Source organism: Brachycentrus maculatus, unplaced genomic scaffold, assembly GCF_059751285.1.
Source record: "Brachycentrus maculatus isolate JH-2025_06_01 unplaced genomic scaffold, ASM5975128v1 h1tg000539l, whole genome shotgun sequence".
Classification (NCBI taxonomy): domain Eukaryota; kingdom Metazoa; phylum Arthropoda; class Insecta; order Trichoptera; family Brachycentridae; genus Brachycentrus; species Brachycentrus maculatus.
In genome coordinates this window covers 5,279-30,287 of record NW_028281285.1, presented here as the reverse complement: position 1 = coordinate 30,287, position 25,009 = coordinate 5,279, and the positions used below count along the sequence as shown (strand labels likewise).

Genomic DNA, 25,009 nt, shown 5'->3' with positions numbered 1-25,009 from the left:
GAAAGAACAATAAAACACCCAAAAATAATTCTAATAGAATTTCAATATACAATAGTACCAACATACATAAATAATAAATTATAAGTGTAGGTCCCTTTCCAAGCACAAGATCTGAGTTTCTTGTTTGGAGAGAACTGTGTTATTAATTTTTAGATTGTAAAAGTAGAAATGTGAAGAAAATTAAAATTTTATTAAAATTATAATAAAAAACTTTTGTCACCATATTAAATAAAATAAAAAATAAGATCAATCTGGGAAAAACATTGGGAAGAGTCCAAACAGCATCGAGGAGCATATTACGCCAACATTCAAGCTGAAATTCCATTCAAACCATGGTACTGGAACTTATCTTTGTCTATATCTTCCATCCCGATGTTAGGTCGCCTAAGGTCTGGGCACTGCTCACTACCTGTGCATCTCTATAAGATAAAAGTGCATTACATCACCATATTGCGAATGTAGACAAGATATAGGGGATGCAAACCATACTTTCTTTCAGTGTCCGCTCACAGAGAAAGATAATTTTCTAAATAGCTTAACACGGGCAGGAATCCAACTCCCCACCCAAGTATCCACCCTTCTTTCTGAACTTAATTCTAGAATTGCAGGCATAATTTCTAAAATGATAAAGCTAAACGCATTTAAACAATAAACTTTTGCATTAATTGTTATTACTATTTTCTTTTGTTTATTTGTTTGTAAATAAAAATAATACTTGACACTGCCAGAAACATCCCTTCACTGGGTGACTGCCAAATAAATAATAAAATATAACCAAGTTGTAACGTACTACTTAAACAAGATTGCTTATCGCAGCGAGTTAATTCTTCATTTACTAATGTTGTTTTTCTTTTTCTTTCTTAGTATGGGTTCTCCGGAGGCGGCCAATATGTCTCCATCGATGCCCGTCACGGTGAGCCCAACATCTCTTCAGCCTGGCCACATGGGAGGTGGGCAGACTATTCAAAACCTGAATTTCGGGATACCGAGCATTGCCCAGCCACTGCGCTACTCAGCCCCAGTGCACATTGATGTGGGAGGGACTATCTACACTTCCTCGCTCGAGACTTTGACCAGGTAGGAAAATCACAAAATTCAGTATTTCATCAAACTTTTCAGTGACTGGCCGGTCAGAGCGACGCTTATCTTTGACATCGAAATTTTCCGAGATGATTCCAATCTGTCTTTTACTTGATGTTTGATGTTTCCGGTATTTCCTGACAGCTTGCGTGCTCGTCTTGCCTCACTAGTTGCAAAATTTCAACGACTTTTTCAATGACTAGCCGACCAGTAAAAATTGTAAAGTATACTTTACAATTTTTTTGTGAAGAACCTATGCCATGTTTTTTTTACCGTTTTATAGTAAAAAAGCACGTGAAAAGAATCAAAATTGAATTTTTTAATCACATTATCTGATTTGAGGGTGAAATTTCTAGGACGCGTCACGTTTATCAGACACATTTCATTACACGAGATTTAAAACACAATTTAGAGAAAAGGTGAAAATTTCTATACATTCCGATATTCCGAGTGGAGCAAAAGATAGCGACGCATACACAACGATATAATGCAATAGAATACGAAAGTGTAAAAAATAACGATTTCTATATATATCACTGTATATCTAAGTATAATGTTCACCGGTTTCACAGTTGTTTGCTTGGAAACCGGTGATCATTATATTGAGTTGTAATGAGCTATACAATGATTTTAAACGTGTTACAACAACGCCTTGAACCCTATCAAAACAGTTTCCATCAATAATTTAAATAATTTTAAAAAGAAAAAAATCTTTTCAAATATATTTTTTTTAATATTCCCAACAGTAGATACCATTTTTTAAAAATAAAACACCTATTCTCCAACAATTTAAGGGGTGAAAAATACTAAAATCTAAAGAAAAGTTCATCTTCGTAATACCAAAATGACTTTACAATACCAAACAATTCCAACAGAACTTTCAATATTTTGGTACTAAGTACTTTTAAAACCTTCCTTTAAACATAAAAAATAAAGACATCAAAATGCCAAGAAATTTTAATTGAGTCAAAACAAAAAAAATTGTCACCATATTAATTTTTGTTTAAGCACATAGTATTATAGTATTACTCATTTAAATTTTATCACGTTTCAAATGTGTATTTTGTATTTTCCATACAAATTTCCAAGAATTAAACTATACCCGATCGATTAAGTAATCCGATGAGAGATGACACATAGTTAAGAGTCTGCCACTCAACTTGCTATAGTTGCCTTCATGCAATATAGGGCTGAGCTTCTAATTGACAATAATTTAATTAACAACGTTGAATCGTATCGAAGTTGCAACTCTGGAGACCGAATATAATGACGGCGGCAGCATTTGATTTTCATTTTCATATTCACATTTTAAAGGTGACTCAACTTGGTATGAAACATCTATCATTCTTCCCTTTTTATGAAAGAAGAGTCTGAGCATTCCAGGTCTTCCGACCTGGCATTTGATTAAATTAAGCGCTTGAGCCAGCCAAATGTCAGGTCGAATGCCCTGGGATGCTCAGACTTGAAAAGCGATTCATGGTTCATATCAAGATAAGAGAAATTGACATATCATCAGTAGGGTGAATATTTTAAAAAATTAAAAACTTTTATAATACCACTTGTTGGCTTTTATTTCATTAAACAAATCGTTAGTTTTTACCTGTCGATAAAGAAACTGTAGTTTTTGAAACTAGTCATGTGTAATGAAATAGGTAATAAGAAATAAATTGTGTGTAATAAAAGTGATATTACACAAGTGTTTTTTTTTTGCTGCCACAAAAAACGCGCTTAGAGTGTCAGAAATGAAGACTCTAAGAAACGTATCAGGCAAGAGTCTTCGAGATAGAATGAGAAACGCCAGGATCAGGGAAATATGCGAAATCGAAGATGTCGTTAGGTGGGGAAGGCAACGAAGGAGACAATGGTATGCGCATGTGAGGAGAATGCAACCATCCAGACCCCCACATCGCTAAATATATATTATACTTTTTTTTGGGATTTTTTCAGGGCAATATTAAGCTAGTGAGAAATCAAATGGTCAATGTTCACGTTTTGTATAATAAAACAATGCACTTGGTCACTTTCTCCTGTATGACTACGATATATAGCATACTTTTGTGTGAAAAACCACAAAATAATATTCTCAGAAGCTGTCAAAACAAAAAACATAGTGCACACATTAGCATTAAAATATTCGTTCATATTACAATTTTCATATCGTATAATTTTTAGAAAAAATTCAGGTGTTCTTTCAATTATTTTTTTTATTGAAATTTATAAAAAAAATTAACCTAAATGTCCGATTATGCAATACAACGTCTGCTGGATTAGCTAGTATAATATTTTAACGAATTCAATTGGATGGGTGACTGAAGCGCATGACTGATCACATTGCGTACATTAATTAAGGATTCATCGATTTAGGTAGTATATTCAACGCCCTGTAACTTAATTTTCTGAAAACACAGGTAACATTTAAAGTAATTAAATTTATTGCTTAAAACATCGTTTTTGTATCAAAATATAGTATAACTTACTTTAAATAACCAACTAAATATAACTTCAAGTCCAATTTAAAAATATTCCCAATGTGATTCATACGTCTTCTTTCTTTCTTTCAAAATTTAATATAAAAATTAAAATAATTAAATTTTAATGACCTGATGATGGAATCATTATTCCGAAACCGGTAGCTACGAATTAGTGTTTATTAAAGTGGTATTACACAAAGTGAACGATGAATGGTAAGGAGCGTGTTATAATACCATACCACAAAGTTCAAAATGCTTTTAATATATAAAACATAGAAAAAAGAATTTCTTCGATATAAATAAATGGTTTGGAAAAGAAAAGAGTTGCTGAAAGGTAAGGAATAAAAAAGGAGGATAAATATTTTTTTCTAAAAAAAATGTGCGCAGACACGTGTCGATTCTCGCGCAGCCATTCTCGTAGTGAATTAGTATATTTGAGAGTACATAAATGGGGCTGTCAAAAATATAAAAGTTTGAAATAAAAACTATTTATTTTTTTAAAAAGTAATTATTTTTTTTAAGTTGTGAAAGTTTCACAAAAAAAAGTTAAATAGTTATGTAATTATTTTACTGTTGGTTGTTTGAATTTGAAATACATTATATTTTAAACAATATTAAAGCCTTCGTGTATATGCTTAAAATTATGTGGTTCTGACAGTCGACGAAAAGTTTGTAAAACGAAAAACAATTTTAATAGACAGGCGAATCTCATTTTGAGGGAATACGATAAGCTCTAAAATAAATATTTGTAGTGAGTAACTAGATACTGACTGACATATTGTAAAACCAATTAAATTTTATAATTATGATTACGCCTTTTAAATTTATTCTACATTAAAACTTACTCACTAACTATAAAATAAATAACCAAAATATAAATATAGAGTAAACAGAATATATTGTCATATTATTTTTTGACATCTCATCAAAGATGAAGAAGAATATGGAAGTCTGGGCATTTACGGGGCTTACGACCGTCATAGGCTGGTTTAAGTGATCACTCTACACACGTGTAACATTCACCAATTCTACCCATTATTGACAACCACACTACTCAAATTCTTGGTTGTGTGGTTGTCAATAATGGGTAGAATTGGTGAATGTTACACGTGTGTAGAGTGATCACTTAAACCAGCCTATGACGGTCGTAAGCCCCGTAAATGCCCAGACTTCCATATTCTTCTTCATCTTTGATGAGATGTCAAAAAATAATATGAAAATAACTCCTGTAATTGGAGATAATCCAGATTTTGTGAACAAGTATTTGGACACACTCAAAATGTTGTAAAAGAATATATTGTCTTGAAAATTTTGTATTTTCGCATTTCTTCACGTGTACGGTTCTGCGTGTTTTTTTTATTGAATCAAAGTATCGAATAAGAAGATCGCTTTTCTTTTTTTTAAGTTAATATACAAGCTACATACGTATATGCCTTTCAACATATCGCTCACTCCTTTCAATAAAGTCATAAATCAAAAAACCTGATTTTTCAGGAGATCGTTTTTAAAGTTCAAAAATATAATACAACGTATTAAAAATAAATATCAAGCCACTTATTGAACTTTTTACCGTGCAACAGATCTTTCTAGGTAATACCTGAAGGTTTTTTCTCCATTTGAAAAATATTTAGTAAATTTAAAAAAATAATTAAACAATGCCTTTACTTCAAAATGCAAAAACAACCCTTTCTGCCCTGTAGCGGGTAAATATTAAGTTAAAAATATGCCGCTTTTGCTGGTATATAGTACATTTTCTGAGCATTCCCCAAAAACATGCACAAATGAAAATTGCCAATTTTTGATTTATGACGTTCTTGAAAGGAGTGAGCGATATTATACATTAGTAATAGGTATGCCAAATACTTTAAAGTGGTCAGGTTTGGAGTCATAACAATTGGCGGGTATGTATGAGGAGATGCATGAACGTGGAAGAGGCGAATAATATTTGAAAGACAGGGTGGTGTGGCGTTCTATCCTCTCTGCCTACCCCTGCGGGGAAGCGGCGTGATGGTTAATTTGTTAGTTAGTTAGTTTATACATTAGCATGCCGGAGATATTATATTACTGACCGAACTACTCCCTTCACTTATAGTTCTCTATTTTACTTAACTCATTGTTATTCTCTGCCTTCAATATCGCTTCCGGAGATAACGTATTTCCAAAATAATGAGCTGTTGTAAATTTTCATCAATTTCATTCGATGCCCTATTCAGCTATGGATTGACAAAAGCACAATGAAGTAACTTGGAAAGCTCAGTAGCTTTACGTTTATAGTTTATTTTACGTAGATGTTTGAACGTGAATACCTTAGGACCTTTTTTATCTTATTACGTCACAAAACAAGTATGTATTAAAACTCTCAAAATGGTAAAAACGCGGAATAATAATTACGTATTTAATGCAAAGTAGCTCGTAAAGTAACATCGATCAATTATTTATTTCTCTTTTAGTCTGTTTAAATTGGTATTTCACTTTAATTAATACCTGAAGCACTAATTTTGTAATTTCCGTTTTATAAGGTACAATATAACTTTATTTGAAATCACTGTATTTTCGTATTAGTTTTAAATAAGATATTAATTAATCTTGGGGAAAAGCTGTTCGCTTGGAAATAATTTGAGATAATAATAAGGTTTTAATTAGATATATAGTGTTTATAAGATACTATTTTATGACATCTCATCAAAGATGAAGAAGAATATGAATGTCTGGGCATTTACGGGGCTGACGACCGTCATAGGCTGGTTTAAGTGATCACTTTACACACGTGTAACATTCACCAATTCTACCCATTATTGACAACCACACTACTCAAATTCTTCTACTCTCAAATACTCAAGTTCTATATATATATGAACCAATTTAGAAACCTTGTTCTTGAATCACTAGAACTTCACTAGAGAAATGCCCCGTAAATGCCCAGACTTTTATATTCTTCTTCATCTTCGATGAGATGTCAAAAAATAATATGAAAATAACTCCTATATTTGGAGATAATCCAGATTTTGTGAACAAGTGTTTGGACACACTCAAAATGTTGTTTATATGATACGTTTTACTTAAGTAATATACTGTTTATATCCGCTTATTTGAATTTAATTACTTTTTACATTAGATTTGTGATAAATCTAAATATTGTTAGTAAAAACGTTAATTTTATTATCCTCAAAAATCTGAAATGTTGTTTATACGCGCGTGTTTTTTATACGAATATCCCGTAATCAAGGGTTAAATGTGTAGCATTCACCAAAGTTAGCCTGTTAACAGATGTATAGGGTTAAATAAAGATACTTGCAAATGCAGTTTTAGTGTTATAGTCGGTTATGTGGTTTTCAAATGATACGTATAGTCTTAACCATTAGTATCGCCTATATCCTCATTCATACGAAATCCTTCGCCAATAAGTACCTTTAACCGGAAGGGTAGCGGCAGTACGTTGAGCCAGGGGGTGTTTAGATGTTATTTGTTTATATAAAATTGCTTTCCCTGTTTTGATGCTTTGAGATGAAGCACAGATAGCTCGGGGGTAGAAACTGACTGCAAACAACCCCTAGAACAATCTGCTGTCGAAACATGGCGAGACGATGGCGAAATCAACACCACCCGACCCCGTATTCGTCTATCATATCAAATACTAGAAATTTTTTATAAAAAAGTACCTTAAAAACGTATTTACCGACCCTACAAAATTTTTATGGGTCAGCCTTTGATAATCAAGCGTTCATCTTTATTTTTTCAGGGGTCCGATTCTCGAAATATTGATATTTGTATGCACGTCAAATATAAACCTTATATGCGTATTTTATTTGTTTTTAAATGCAAATTCAGTGGGCTTTAAAAATATTGGCTAAACAAGAAGTTAAAGATAAAAAAGCGCCTAGTCGACGTTTACGTGATAGAAGTGAGGCACAGAGAGAGAGCATCTCAAAAGAAATACAACAGTCCATAATTTAAAAAAAAATGTTTGATTACTAAAATATTATTTAAAATTACTCTTTAGACTGGTACTATAGATATTGGTCGAAAGTCTGTCAGTTGTGTGGGAGAAGGTATTTTAGGCAGTGGGTTTATATTGGCCATTTTCCAGTTGAAAATTGGGTCAGTGAAAAATTGATGATGTGCGTGATAATTGGTTAGATGGAATCAATGATAAAAGTGAGCTACTTAATAGATTAGATTTGGTAACTCTCGTTGAATGGTACATCAATTGGTTTTACTGATACTTAGGGTTTGTGATACTTTAAATAAGAGATATATATGTAGGTATATAAGTGTGTCCGTAATTCGATATTTTCTTGATAAGGATAAAAATTGCATTGATTTTTATTAAAACTTTTATTTGGTAAATATACTGTGCTTGTAAATGATGCGGAATGCATGAAAACACGATTAAGAATAGATTTTAAGAAAAAGTGGTAGTAAAAAGAAGAAAAAAAGAGAAATAGATACGTTATAGATAGAATCAATTCATGAGAAAAAATGCATTTATTGTTCCAGATTTTCATTGATTTATTGGGTTAACGACAATATCACAAAACAAAATGATGCACATTACTTATGCAACGCGTGGTACCTCAGCTGTTCAACAACAAGCAAAACCATATAATTATAGCGTCTGACGTGTGCATGCATCTACGACGCGCGCATACGCGACTCGCTCTCTTTTGTTCCTTTTCGTGGCCTTTGCTCCCTATGTGGAGCATATAGAGTCCATCTCCAGGCTTTTCTGTAAGTTGCCAACTCCTTTGCATCCTCCCAAGTCAGATCAGCGTCCCGAAGTTCTGATGAGAACTGTCGACGAATTATCGATTTAATATAGTAAAAGTATTTTGTGCTCTCTTAGGTCCACGTCCTGAAGAATACGAAGTATACCGAAAAAAAGGGTATGCTTTTTAATATTTTTTCCAGAACTTGTTCTCTTATGTCGGTTACCTTCTATTTTGGACTTGTATAATTATTTTTTATAAAATTATTGTGTAATCATGTTATTTTTATTGATTTATCATTAATTTTGAGGATGAACGTTATGATTTAAATGTGAAAATAAAACACTTGTATAAGAGAACTAGTTTTTATATTGGTAAACGGAGAGATTTTGGAATAGGTGGATGATTTCGTATATTTGGGTAGTATGTTTTCTAGGGATGGAAAGATCTATAAAGACATAGAAAGGAGAGTGAATGCTGGGAAAAAGTGAATGGTGCACTGAAATCAGTTATAGCAAATAAAAACCTATCAGCGAAAGCTAAACTGGCAGTGCACAACGGGAGTCCTGGTTCCAACTCTAATGTATGGAAGTGAAACATGGAGAAGAAGGATGAAAGTAGACTGAATGCAGTCAAATGTGATCTCTTAGAAGAATGTGCCACAAAACGATGTTTGATAGATGTTCGAATAGTGAAATAATTAAGGAATGCAAAGCTGAGATAAGCATTATCGATAAAATTAACAAAGGTGTGTTGAGATGGTTAGGACATGTAGAACGAATAAGTGAGGCAAGAACGGTAAAACAAATTTATGAGGCGAATGTAATTGGAAAAAGGAGCAGAGCACATTTTCATATGGTGTTGAAAACATCCGTAGTTCTCACAACTAGTCATGTTAAAATATAAATTCAAAAGAGGTGTTTAATTGGTGAAAGTCGTTCATGAATGCCTTTATTCCAGATTCCCTGAATCTCGCCTGGCTCGCCTGTTCAACGGAACCTTGCCCATAGTGCTGGACTCTCTCAAACAGCACTATTTCCTGGACAGGGATGGAGGCATGTTCCGCCACATCCTCAATTTCATGAGGAACTCCCGGGTGCTGATTCCGGACAATTTCACCGAAATTGATTTGCTGTTGGAGGAGGCCAGATATTTTGAACTGGACGGTAAGTCTTCAAAATTTAATCATTTCTTTTCTTTCGCAATAGAACCCCTCAGAATGTGTTTATAAACTTCTTCTTCTCCGTCTTATTCCTAATTGCTGAGGGTTGTGACCCTTGTGGAAGCAATGACTCTTCTCCAGTTATCCCTTGACTGCGCTGCACTTAGCGCTCCAACCACCGAGGTGCCTGCTGCTGCCTTAATTTGATCGGTCCATCGTGTGAGGATCTTCCAGGCTACCGATCACAACTATTCGTTCTAGGCTATCCTCGTTTATAAACTAAGTTATTTTTAATTACTAAAATAAGGTTGGATGAAGTCTTAAAGTAAACGTATTATAAACTTCTAATAAATATTAATGAAAAATCAATAGTAAAATCCGTTTGTTCAAAATCTCCTCAAGAAATTCACCGATTTTTTGGACAGGCACAAACGTAATTTTTTTACACATTTTTTACTACAATAGTAGCAGCATCTGTTGAACTTAATAGCAACACACACAAAATTAGAGATATGTATACAAAGAATATGTATACAAATGTCATTTTACCCAGATTTTTTTTAACATGTAAATTTCAGTGTGATTAATTCGCTAATTCGATGACTACTAGCCGAAAATTCATTCTAATTTATATCAACACGCCAACTACCACTGCCATAGCGGTATGTAAACAGAAAATTGATCTAAAGACACATATACTTGTAGTTTTTATTTATTGATTTGGCGTTTAATTTATAGAACTAATAAAATTCATAATAAAACATTAGTTTTTTTATGCCCTAACAAGGCGAAAATTCAAACGATTTAAAAATGTAAACGATTTTAAAAAATTCGTTTACAAACTGTCAATTTTAAAAAATTCCACGATTTTATAGAAGAAAAAAAATTTTAAGAAAATAATAAAACATACAACTTAGTAGACTGTAAATATCAGTATTTGATTTTAATAATTGAAAAATAGTCTTCATCTTAACATTTTTTGTTGGTCTATCAAAGTTGTCTAATGTACTCGTACGAGTATGTATTGTTTTTATTTATTATTTCCTCATAAACATAATTACATGTTACCAAAATGTGCCCTCACCGAGTTTAAGATATCTTAATGAAAAAGAAAACAAAAATATCTGTAAAAAATAGCTTTTACTTCGTACAATCGATAAACATTGATATCGTTGTGTATCCCTCGTTTCGTACAATTTGTGTTTGACTTGAGCTTTGATCTTTCCCCTTTTCCATTTTCATTACTTCCATCCCTCTTCGAGGTATTTTTACAAATTTGTAATTTTGTAATCGGAACATAAAAAGTACATGTTTTGTAATACTCGTATATTTGTATAACTTGATGTTTATCTCAAAAACCGTGTTTGATAATGATGCTTAATGCATCGAAACACGTGTCCCAATATATTTTAAGAGAAAGTGTTATTTACCAAGTAAAATTTAAATTTACAAAATTGTTTACATCGTGCTATGTTTTCACCTTTACATTGATAAGTTGCTCAATTTGTAGAGTATCGAAACTAATAAACCAATGGCCCTATACTTAAAATTCGCTGAAAAGTTTAACAAAACTTAAAAAAACATCCCTTGTGATTTTTGGGTCTATCAGACCCCTATCAGGTACCGCGTCAGATTAATGCGGTGTTAACTTCGTCGCTTACTTTATGAACTTATTGGATATAGCAATGGGTATTTGGAGTATCTCACATACTTTATATTCATTAAATTACCGTCTCTTTTGACCGACGAGGTAAAACAGTAAATAACGTATTTTTTCATTGTTTATATATTTTTAAAATACTGTAAAACGCTTGGTACATATTAATATTGGAAAACAAATTTTATCGTTAGAAGGATAACAGTAGATTGAATATATTCGAAATAGGATCTCCCGGTGTATGATAGATGTTCGAATGGTGATTGATATAAAGGAAAATTCTAGGCTATCAAGGCAAGGCTTGCTTTAACTGTTGAAATATAATATTGAAAACAACAAAACTGTTAAATCAATGTATGGTTTAATCTGAGATAAATCTGAAGAAATTAGATCACTAAAGGTGATCAAGTTTCTGATTTCTATTTGTAGCCTCTCTCAATTTTGAAATGTTACGTATAATATTATATTTAAGCGCAAACTTTATAATGAGCCATTAAAGTGTCTAATGATTTTTCCAGCCCACTTCATTTCGCATACAATCGTTAATACGTTCATATACTCTGTACTCTCTTAATTAAAATTTAAATCTTATCTCGAACACAATTTTCAAGGAATTTTTCGACTTGAAATTTCTTAGATAGAGATTTTCAAATCGAGAATCGAGAGTGAAATTTTAAGGACGCGTCACGTTATTTAGGCACATTTCATTACATGAGAGAGAAGAAAGATAGTGAATTTGTACAAGGTCTTGGACACACTCAAAATATTGTGAACAAATTTAATTGTAAAAATCTCTCACTATCATCCAGTGTTTACTTTGTGTAATACCACTTTTATTAACAGTTATTTGTGACTACCGGTTTCGAAAAATTATTACATCATCAGGTCATTAAAATTTAATTATTACGATTTGACATTTGTATAAAAATTAAAATTTTATAATTTATATTTGAAGCACTAACTTTGTGATTTTCCATTTAATATATATTTTTTTTTAAATCATTTTAAATACTTTATTTTAACTTAATTAAGAAGCGGTTAGCTTCGAAACCGGTAGACATTATAATTAAGTTTTAATAAAATATTTACAGTGATTTTAAAATAAAGTTACATTTTAATTATTAAAATTTTAATAAAAAAAATAATAAATATTTTTAGGTTATTGATATAAACATTACATAACATAAGTAAACAATGGATAGTAAGAAGACTTACCACGAAGTTATCAATGCTTTCATCATACAAAAAAAAATTGTGTTAAAAATATGTCATAAAACTTATTATTTGTATCTCGCAATTTTTATTGGCATGTTGCGACAAATATTGATAAACTCATATCATTTATTGATTTGGCATTTTCTATGTGGAATAATATGATGATTTAAATATAAAAAAAACACTAGTATAATACCACTTTTTGATATTATTAGTGTCAACACAACTACATTGTTTCAAAAACACTTGTAGTTCTAAAAATCTAGTGTTTATATCAATAAAGTCGAAAGTGGCCTCATATAAGGGTTATATTTTTATTTATTAATTGATTTGGCGTTTAATTTGTAGAACTTTGTAAAACTTAGTAGACTCAAAAAATCTGTGTTTGATTTAAAATTAATACGTAAATTATATTTTTATATTTCGATCTAAAGATACTTTGCAGTATTTATTTATTTATTTATTGTATGTTCATATTTATCAAATTTTTCAAAACAAATTTTAAGAAAATCAAATAATATTTGATTGCCAACATTTAAAACGGTTATTTTTAAGTATTTGCGTTTATAATGCGTATGCTGTGGTATAATGCATTAAATTGGCGTTAAATTATGATATTTTGAATTTCATGTTATATAATAATATAATAAAACCCTCATCCGCACCCCCAATGATGCATAGGGCACTGCATCATATAAACGCAGTGTTATCTTGATCGTTTACACATGAAGGAAAGGTGATCAGCCCTCCGCTTCAGGTACCAGTCCAGGGTAATATTGAATAAATATGACAGTGAAAAAAACACTTATATTTATTTTACCCCCCTTGGGAATCGAACCCGGGACCTCCAGAACGGTAGCCGAGCGTGCTAACCATTACACTACGAAGGCGGACTTGTTATAAGTATGTATATTTAACATATTATACTACATGTCATAAGTATGTATATTTAACATATTATATTTATTTTGGTAGCCTTTGGTAACGTTTTGTTTTTAATTTAATTGAACTTTTATAATCAAGCATCTTATTTTCGAAATGCAACTTCTTAAACGGCTTTTTGATAATCGATAATTTGACGAGAACTGACAGTGAATTTTCAAAGATGCGTCAAGTTTTTGGGAACATTTCGTAACAAAAGAGAGAAGACAGATATAACGTAGCGTGAAGGAGAGAGAGAGAGAGAGAGAGAGAGAGAGAGCTATATATATCGACGCCTCGGGATTAGAGGAATAGAGAGGGACGCATTCACGACACAATGTGAAAGAATAAGAAACCAACGTTGAAGATATATATACATCAGAAGTATATATGAACAGTTGAGGTTTCACACGTGAAAGAGTAACATTTATCACACTGTTTTGTGATTATTTACATTTCTTCGTGTTATCACACTTTTGAAAATATTCAATCGCGGATATATATTTCATATTAAAATTGTCACAAACCATTAATATCAGTATTACCAAGTAAAGCACCAATCAATGACAGTGTAAATACTGGATGAACGGAATGTTTTTATGCAATTTTTGTATTATTGTATTTTTATATAGTTCGGTCTCTGTCTAATACAATAAATCTTTTTTTTATAATTTCACTTCTATTACATATACGGTGCTGTAATCATATCGCTCACTCCTTTTACCAACGTCATATCTCAAAAAACTTGAATTTTCAGGAGATGGTTTTGAAAGTTTAAGAATTCAATAAAATATATTTAAAACAAATATCAAGCCATTTTTTGAACTTTTTACAGTGCAACAGTTCGTTTTAGGTGAAACCTGAAGGTTTTATTCTCCATTTGAAAAATATTTAGTACATTTAAAAAAATAATCAAACAATACCTTTTTTTCCAAATGCAAAAACAACACTTTCTGCCCTTTAGCGGGTGAATATTAAGTAAAAAAATGCCTCTTTTCCTTGGATATAGTATATTTTCTGGGCATTCCGAAAACATGCTCAACTGAAAATTGACGGTTTTCGAAGGACGTTTTTGAAAGGAGTGAACTATATTTATTTTTTTATATAATATTTATATACCTACTATACGCATCATAAATAATAATAGCAATCCATAAAAATTAAGGCGAAGCAAATAATAGTCGAGTGTTCGATATCATAAAATAATTATTTTTTTACTTTGCTAAAAAGCTCTCTTATCAAACGGTTAAAAGCTTCCGGAAGTAAAAGAAACTTTGATTAAAACGCCAAAATATTATTTAGAGTAATGAACTATTTAATTATTGAATTCAAGTCACTTATAATAAGCTGGTTTATTGATTAAATCAATCAACGTGTTTTAACAGTAACGTGTCATGTTTCTTGAGGTATCGTAATTATATTTACTTCCTATTTCGTAATACTTAAAAAAACATTGGATGTAATATGTCGAATGTCAACAAAAATATTATTTTTCCTTTTAAATATGAATTTGAACGTAATTTTTAACAATTATTTGTAGATTTGTTTAAATTTTCACACACCCGTACTTTTTTCAAAGGCAAAAAATACTCTTTTAAAAAAATATTATATTATATAAAATTTTAAAGGGTTGCCAGCTGGTAGGATAGTAATTATAGAAAAGTTAATGTAAAAAATGACCTTGTTGTCGGGTTGTGGTCCCGTGATTAGTGTTGCAGACACTTACCTAAGTAAGAGTTTCTCCGTTCAAACCCACTCTGACACAATTTGATACCTATTTCTAATAATGAGCCGTTTAGGCTCACAGAAATTGTATGAAATTGAAATACTCTCCTTACCATCCATTGTTTACTTTGTGTAATACCACTTATTTGTAACTATCAGTTTCGGAAAATTATTACATTAAAATTATTGCTTTACTTATTTCTAATTTTTCTAGATTATCTAAAAAGAGACCAGTTTTAGTTATACGTAAAATTTATATTCCCGTTAATTTGTTAAAATTATGTTCTTCAGATATAAGGTGATTAGCAAATTCCGAAAAAATATTATTATTAAGACACCTTAGCTGTAGCGTCTTAGCGTCAGTCCGAAAGATATGGTATCCATTTTAAATTTAAATTTCACTTAGTGAATACCACTATTTCCAAGTTAAATTTAAATTTAAAAATAGGTATATTTTTTGTGTAACTTTGTGCTATACAATCTTTTTTCTGTTCGCTCGAGTATTCCTACATATGTGTGTATTTATAAGGGGGGGTACGTTCGTAGGGAAGTCCTCGGGCGACTTTACCCAATCTTGTATTGGCCGGGGGCTAAAATAAATAATAAGAGTGGGCCACTACGGCACCCGGACCCGCGGCGGCCCCCCGGGCACAGCAGAGGGATTCTCAACAATGGCAGCGGGAACGGTGGGCGATACACGAGTCGTTCGATTAAACCGCTAACACGAATCCCCGAAATGTCGCAAACTTCTAAATCGCACTGATCGAATTTGCGTCACGGTACACTATTCGAAATTGAAGGTGTTGAAACATACAAACTGACGAGCGATTTGACGGCATTTTGAGTGTCTAAATAATCTATAAAACATTTTTAGTACGTCCAAGTACTTGTTCACAAATCTGGATTATCTCCAATTAATAGGAGTTATTTTTCAAATTATTTATTGACATCACAACAAAGATGAAGAAGAATATGTAAGTCTGGGGATTTACGGGGCTTGCGACCGTCATCAGCTAGTTTAAGTGATCACTATACTACACATGTGTAACATTTACCATTTCTATCCATGATTGACAATTACACGACTCGAATTCTCGGAAGTTCTATATATATATATATATATATATATATATATATATATATATATATATATATATATATATATATATATATATATATATATATAACTCTTTTATTAGTATGTGAGGTCTGAATCCTGAATTATAATCATCTTTGTTGAGATGTCAATAAATAATATGAAAAATATTCTTTATAAAATAAAAATATTTTATTTTAATCGTACTTTTCTCCAATCGGTTTCGACAAGAGCCTTGACATCATCAGGGTTAAACGTGTACATAAGTACATGTTTAACCCTGGCATCTATCATGGCAATATATCAAGTGTTCTCTTGATCGTTAAACACATGAGAGAAAGGCGAACAACCCTTATTTTTTTTTTACTCATTTCCACGTTTATTTTTACTTTATCTAATTTTTTTTAAATTTCCTAACGTCTAATGAATCTGAAATCTAGCTACGGCTTATGCAACACCGTTTATCATGTCCCTACTCAGGCTTCAACTTAAAAAGTTTCATAGCCTATGCCTACTTGTGAGTGGATTTACTCTTTATGTTTAAAGTTACTATAAATTCCGGTAATTCATGAGTGAAAATTCTAGGCAAAAACGCTTACTTTATCTAACCCCCAATCTTACAACTTTATGCAAGTAGACTACATTTTTAAGTCACCCAGCTCAACGCACTCTCTGGTGAAGTCATTTCAATGTTACTGAAATGAGTCACCGGAGGGGCAAGGAGGGGAGGCTTGGTAAGCTTGTTCAAATGTTGAACTTCCGTCTTGACTTTGCAATGTTACTTTAAAATATTGGATTCAATCTTACCCAAAAAATGACGCAAAGCTCTGGCGTATTTCAGTCTTGGAATTATAAAATGAGCTTGGGCCTCGTCTTAATACTATGCCAATCGGTAAGGAATTTTAACAAATAACACAAATTTATTTAAATTGATTTTTGAATTTTTGTTTATTATTCAAGTAAAATATCAAATACTGTTATTAAAATAATCATTTATCAAAATCGTTTCAGACAATTGATTATTTACTAAACGATAATTACAAGTATAACCAAAAAAAAAGTATTTTGAAAATTCGGTAATCCAACATACATATAAACATATAAATACATACATACATCGCTCACTCCTTTCAACAACATCAAATATCAAAAATCGTCAATTTTCAGTTGTGCATGTTTACGGAATGACCAAAAAATGTACTATATCCCAGCAAAAGCGGCATATTTTTAACTTAATATTTACTCGCTACAGGGCAAAAAGTGTTGTTTTTGCATTTTAAAGAAAAGGCATTGATTAATTTTTTTAAATATACTAAATATTTTTCAAATGGAGAAAAAACATTCAGGTTTACCTAAAAAGATATGTTGCACAGTAAAAAGTTCAATAAGTGGCTTGATATTTATTTTTAATACATTTCATTATATTCTTAAACTTTGAAAACGATCTACTGAAAAATCAAGTTTTTTTGATAAATGACGTTGTTGAAAGGTGTGAGCGATATATCAAAATCGTTTCAAACAATTAATTATTTACACAACGATAATTACAAGAAAAACCAAAAAATATGTTTTTTTTTAATTCGGTAATCCAACATACCTGTAAACATATAAGTATGCACATACGTACATCGCTCACTCCTTTCAACAACGTCATAAATCAAAAAACTTGATTTTTCAGGAGATCGTTTTTAATGTTTAAAAATATAATACAATATATTAAAAACATAAATCAAGCCACTTATTGAACTTTTTAGTGTGCAACTGTTTTTTTCTGCATTTGCAAAATATTTGGTATATTTAAAAAATAATTAAACAATACCTTTTCTTCAAAAATGTAAAAACAACACTTTCTGCCCTGTAGCGGGTAAATATTAAGTTAATATAAAAATAAAAATATAAAATAAAAATATGCCGCCTTTGCTGGTATATAGTACATTTTCTGGCCAATCCGAAAACATGCACAGCTGAAAATTTACGATTTTTGATATGTGACGTTGTTGAAAGGAGTGAGCGATAACTTCATTTAAACTATGAAAATTCTATTCATCGATAATTTTTTATTATTGTTTTGTTTGTGAATAAAAATAAGACTTGGCACCGGCAGAAACGTTCTCTAACTGGGTGAGCCAAATAAATAAAATTAAAAAAATTCAAACATTCTGCGGGTACACAAAGTAAACAATGGATGGTAAGGAGAGTGTTATATTACCATACAACAAAGTTATCAATGCTTTTAATATATAAAATATATAGTTATCGAATGAACGATCAAGTTGACGCCGATTCCTTACGTTTGTTGGAAGACAGAAGAAGAAGACGGGTGATATATACATCCATTTATTTCACAAAAAGCGGGAGAGTACTTGTCATGCCCTGGAAGCAGGTGCCCGAGGGCTTGCCTCGGGCAAGGCAGGGCGTCTCGCTGTCCAGAAACCTTTTTCGACAATAGAAGTATTCGCTTGGGGCACCCAGAGGTTTCGATGTAAATCATTTTTTAACAGAAATAAAGTTCAGAATTTTGACAACAAAATCAATAATTCGTTAAAAAATGTATACAATAAATGTCAGTATTATGACAGTTATTTTATATCTGTTATCGAGGAATATTTCTTCTGAACGAAAAATAAATAAATTTAAAATCACAATAAATATTTTAATATAATATAATTATAATGTCTACCGGTTTCGAAGCTAACCGCTTCTTTATCAAGACTGATTGATTATTTATCAGTCTTGATAAAGAAGTGGTTAGCTTCGAAACCGGTAGACATTATAATTATGTTATAATAAAATATTTATATAGATTTTAAAACAAAGTTACATTTTAATTATAAAATGGAAAATCACAAAGTCAGTGTTTCAAATATAAATAACTAACTAACTAACGTTGATTTAAAAAAAAATATATGGCTTGAAGAATACCAATTATTTCGTTTTATTTCGTTACACATGACTAATTTCGAAAACCACAGTTCTTTTCATTGACAACTAAAACATTCAATTTTTTTTAGTTTTACTAATCACTTGTCGATGAAAACGACTGTTGTTCTCGAAACTTGTCGTGTTTATAAAAATCAACATATTAAAAATTTAACTTTTACTTAAACTTTGAAAATTTTACAGTGTGGTTGTCAATTGTATATAATGTAATTACTTAAACCAGTCTATGACAGGTCGTCTGCTTCAGACTTCCATACTTTTCTTTATATATCGCTCACTCCTTTGAAGAACGTCATAAATAAAATAAAAAATATTTTTCAGGAGATCGTTTTTTAACTTTAAAAATAAAATAAAATGAATTAAAAATCAAGCCATTTATTGTACTTTTTAGTATGCAACAGATCGTTTTACGTAAAACCTGAATGTTTTTTCTCTATTTGAAAAATATAAAGTATATTTAAAAATAATTAAACATACCTTTTCTTCAAAATGCATAAAAGACACTTTTTGCCCTGTTGCAGGTAAATATTATGTTTAAAATATGCCACTTTTGCTGGGATATAGTAGGTACCTACATTTTCTGGGCATTCCGAAAACATGTACAGCTGAAAATTGACTTTTTTTTATTAATGACGTTGTTGAAAGGAGTGAGCGATATGTTTGAGATATGAATACAAAAACATTTGCATTTCTTGGCGAATTATGTTTCACATTTATTTATTCGATGCGTTCTTTGTTTTTAGTACCTTTTTCATTCTGTAAACTTTGTACATATTTTATGCCGTTACTTAGTTTTTTTTTTCAATTGTTTTTAATTTTGTAAAATATGTGTTTTTGCGTCAAATATGTAAGTGAGATCAAAACATGATAAAGAAATTATGTAAGCGTTTATCTAGATAAAAAAAATGAATTGAGTGATATTGAAAGCTGTCCCACAGCAGTTCTGATACGGAGGCATCTAGACTTCCTGACAGACCTTCTCTTTTAAAGCATTTTTTTTTTAATGAACCAAGTTGCGAAATTTATCTTTTTCTTCTTCTCCTTCTTCTTCTTCTTCTTATTGTAGGCCTTGAGGCCTGTTTTTAAGAGGGATTAGCCTCCTGCTACGTCGATTCCCTGCTATCGACCCGTCTCTTTGGTGATCTGCCCGAGAGTCGTCTACCATGGGGTTGGCCGTACAGCGCGATGTGGGGGAGTCTGGGTGGTTCCATTCTCCTCATATGCGCATACCATTGTCTCCTTCGTTGCCTTCCCCACCTAACGCCATCTTCGATCTCGCATATTTCCCTGATCCTGGCATTTCTTATTCTATCTCGAAGACTGTCATGAGCAGATCTGTCAGGAAGCCTAGATGCTTCTGTATCAGATCTGGGCTTGCGGTGGGACAGCTTTCAATATATATTTCGAAGACTCTTGCCTGTTATGCTTCTTAGAGTCTTCGTTTCTGACACTCTAAGTGCGTTTTTTGTGGAAGTGGTGTCTGCTCTACTTTCGATTCCATACTGCGAAATTTATGTGAAACAAAATTATGTAAATTGTTATTATTAACGTCTATTTTTTCCAGCCATGGTTCGCCAATTGGATGTGTTCAGGGAGCGTCAAATCCTGATCAGATCGATGACTGCAAAGTACAACGAGGCTTGCTTGAACCTCACCATGGGTGAGTTCAACGATTCGCTGGTCGCTCAGACCGCAATTTATGCTGAGCCTAACAGGGCCGTTGAAGAAAGGCCTCCTGTGACCTGGAACCCAGAAGCTCTGGCTAGGATGGGAAGGGTGCAGTTCAACGGGAACCGTAAGTTTTATTTCTTGAATGTTTTCCGCAGATACTTTGTGGCACATTTTATAAACTTTATAAAATTAATTAACTTTGTTTTCACCACTTTTTTCTATTAATACAATTTTATTACTAAGTCATTATCAGGGTTTATTTTAAATCAAAAACATTAAAATACTCTGACCAAAAACATCCACACACTGGGAGCTTGGTTTTTATTTAAAATAAACAGAGCAATGTTTTTTATTTAAAATAAACCCTGATGACAAGGTATTGTCTAAACCGGTCGGGTAAACTGTATTAATAAAAAAATAGTGAAAACAAAGTTAATTCATTTTATAAAGTTCGTAAGTTTTATGTTTATATTATTTATTATCATCAACAACAACAAAAATAATCATGAAATGGGTCGAAACCTATATTTTTACATTATTATTTCATAAACTGGAAACATTGTTTTGGGAGAATGGAAAAGGCATATTTTCGGGACTTAACAGCTTACAGCTTTAAGGATTTACGTTTAAATGTTGCAAGTATTCACACTTTCCTTAAAACTTTGGTTCAAAAACGGTTAGACCCTATGATTTCTACCACCATACTTGTTAACAAATAATTATCTCCAATTAATGGGAGTTATTTTACATATTATTTTTTGACATATCATCAAAGATGAAGAGGAATATGTTTAAAATGTTTTACCAATATGACTAGCGACTCTAAGCTGTGGAAGTGTTCACACTCACTATTTGTGTTGGAGTTTCGAGTAAAGTAATGATGGATTTTGAACAGATTTTGTCTGGATTGAATGAACGATTTTGTATTATTACTTTTGACATCTCGTCAAAGATGAAGAAGAATATGGAAGTCTGGGCATTTACGGGGCTTACGACCGTCATAGGCTGGTTTGAGTGATCGCTTTAAGTAACATTCATCAATTCTACCCATTATTGACAACCACACTACTCAAATTCTTGGAAGTTTTATATATATGATCCAATATCGAAACATTTTACTTGAATCACTAGAGACATCTATTGTGAGATGAAATAAATTTTTTACCATGCAAAAACTTTTTCTTTCGGGTCGTAAGCCCCGTAAACGCCCAGACTTTCATGTTCTTCTTCATCTATGTTGAGATGTCATAAAATAATATGAAAAATTAATCGTACATTTATTTTTTAAGAAGTATTTGGATGCACTCAAAATGTTGTACGTGTTTTGTTTCATCAAATTTTGAAATTTCAGAGGCTGATAACCCCAGGCCTGGGTGCTCCTACGCATCGACTTCCTGAAAGTCAGGAGCCCGTTCTCACGGAAGGGCTAAACATGTAGAGTGTCGGTGGTGTCAAGTATATCCAGCTCTGTGCATGTTGCACTTCGTGGCACGCAAATAAACTAACATCTCTTTCCACCGTATACCTACCCGACATCATTCGAGGTATACGTCACATTCAGGATCTGATAACACGACAATTCTGAAACTTCATTTTTTGTCAGTAAACTAACAACTATCATTTATTTTAATTTTTAAAAGCTATAGGTTGTACAAAACTTTTCATTTATTTTTACCCCCTATTACTTCTTTTGGGACCCTTAAACATGTCAATTAGTACAAAAAATTAAATCTTAATCTATCTTAAATCACATCTGAAAATATCCTGAAAATATAATTAATAATTTAATCATTTTGTTCTCCACGTGCCATATAAAATATTTCTTCTTTTGCTTCGATACAAAAATAAGGTTAAAATTTATCAGCTTTTATTTTTAAAGATAATAACATATGTATTTTTGGAGTATAATCGAAAGTTATATACATATAATAAATATTATATTATATGTATATCATTAAGATAAAGACATTATTTTTTCACAGATTGAAATTGTATGATAGTCTTCGTATGTCGCTTTAAAACAGTTAAATACTGAAGAATTTTGCCAGTCAATTTTGTAAACTTAGCGTTTTTAACCTACAAATTCATAATCATTTAACCAACATTATATTACACTAAAATTTCGGAAAGGAATAAACGCCTGGAACATCAATTATATATAAATCAGTTATCACCAACAAATATTTTTTTTTGTGAAATTATTTTAAAAATTGCTAAAAGCGTTAAAATGTTTTTTTGTTTAGGGAAAAGAAAGTTTTATTTTGATCTCCATATTTCAAAATTTACTGATTTACAGATTACTTTTTTGTCTTCATTACAATTTCGACCTATTTAATCCCTTAAAAACTTTTTTGAAAAAATATCGATGTCCATTTCTGAAGCTCCTAACTAAATTCCCTAAGTGAAGTCAGTCCACAAACTGTCTCCAGGCTTTTCTGTCAGCTGTCAGCTCCTTTGCATCCTCCCAAGTCAGATCCGCGTCCCCAAATTCTGTCGTCCTGGGCGGCGCGAACCTAATGCCATGTAAAAGAGGCTTGTTTAAGGCTCTTGGGAGGCATGCGGAGTACATGGCCAAGCCAACTGAATCGCCTTTTCTTGACGACAATTGTGACCAAGATTTGCTGCGTCCTAAGCCTTATCTCTTCATTCCTCATAAAATCAAACCATCGCACGCCTAAAATTCTCCGCAGACACCTATTCTCAAAGTTCAGTATACGGCTGCTCTGGGCCCTTGTAAAGTGCCATGCTTCACAGCCGTATAAAATAACAGGAGCAATGCAGGTATTCTATAGTCGGGATTGGTGTTCACCGAGTATTGATCCGTTCTCCAAATAGCCTTCATACTGTAAAATGCGGACCCTACGAGTCATAAGCACAATCCCAATTCCTTTTGAAGGCTGCCATTTTGAATCACTTCCAAGTACTTAAAACTCTCCACCCTTTCGAGGTTACTCGACGTCAAGGGTTGTTCGGAATCTAGGCATGAGTTGTTGCACAACACATGGGTTTTAGCATCATTTGTTATAAGCCCCATGTGCGTAGAATACCTATTAACCCTGACGATGATTAATTGGAGACCCTCGACAGAGTCATCAATTATAACAGCATCATCTGCGTACTCTAGGTCGCAGACTTTCCGGGAGGGGGAGATGGTTATACCTCGGTCAGATGATAATGACTTTCGAATAATGAAATCTATGAGGATGATAAAGAGAAACGGCGCAAGGACGTAGCCTTGTCTGACTCCGGTAGAGATCCCAAACCAATCGTGACAACATCGTCAACTCTGACACGGCATTCACTTTTAAAGTGAAGGGACTTAATTAGCTCCACTAATTTCACAGGCACCCCATAAGCTTCCAGTACTTTCCAGAGTGTGGGCCTGAGCGAACTATCAAACACTTTCTCATAGTCTATAAAACAATGCTTTCTCATAGTCTACAGCTCCACTGTTTCTTAATTATATTTTTTATTTCCATTATATCTCTTACCCGATGATTAAGTTAGGTGTCATTTCCTTGATTTATTACTTTGTACTTATGCCATTTTTATCTTTAACATTATAAAATATTGTTCTTCATGTATTACACTATTATGATTAAAAAATTTAATATTTAAAAATTACATTTGACAAAATTTTAATTAAAAATTGATTTACTATGTTATTAGGATATATTTTACTGTTACTGATATTTTAAACATTTCATTCCAAAGATTTCTTAGTTCATAATTATAACATATAATGTACCTACTTTTTGTTAAATTAAGTTGTTAAATAACTTTCTTTTCATTTCATCTTGCATTATTGTTTATAAATCTTACTCAAATTGTCTTTTCAAATATACGTTTAAAAAGTTATGCTTAGTATGTGAAGGAATAAAAAAATCTCGTAAATTGTCTATTCAGACTTGCTTCTTAGATTGCTTAGTTACGTTAAAAAAGAAAAACGTCTCATAAATTGTCTATTTAGACTTGCTTATTAGATTGCTTAATTATGTGAAGGAAGAAAAAATGTCTCATAAATTGTCTATTCAGACTTGCTTATTAGATTCAAACTTGCTTAATAATATTTCTTATTAACTGTCTTTCAATGCTTACTTAGTCAATTTCAGGCACTCATAAATTGTCTATTTAGATTTGCTTCATAGATCGCTTATTAATTATGAATATTATAAAAAAATACAAAAAATACAAAAAAAAACAATAAAAAATAAAACAAACAAAAATATTTATGTTGTGGCTTTAGATCATATGTAGATAACGCTTTACATAAAAAAATACATACTAAAAATAATTATAAAGATTTCAAAATCTAAATTTAATTGATGTATTAGAATTTTCCACAGTATTATTTGCAAAATATAT

General features: G+C 31.7%; 1 protein-coding gene across 1 annotated transcript in view; it reads left to right on the top strand.

Moving 5' to 3' along the window:
* twz (BTB/POZ domain-containing protein twz) overlaps positions 1-22,369 on the top strand; it is a 68,253-nt gene extending 45,884 nt beyond the window's left edge. Inside the window, exons 3-6 of the mRNA XM_088273061.1 lie at positions 865-1,077; positions 9,218-9,423; positions 20,538-20,768; positions 21,996-22,369. Of these exons, the coding sequence (XP_088129187.1) occupies positions 865-1,077; positions 9,218-9,423; positions 20,538-20,768; positions 21,996-22,042 (697 nt within the window). The 3' untranslated portion in view covers positions 22,043-22,369. The remainder of the gene's footprint in view (positions 1-864; positions 1,078-9,217; positions 9,424-20,537; positions 20,769-21,995) is intronic.
* Positions 22,370-25,009: the final 2,640 nt, after the last annotated feature.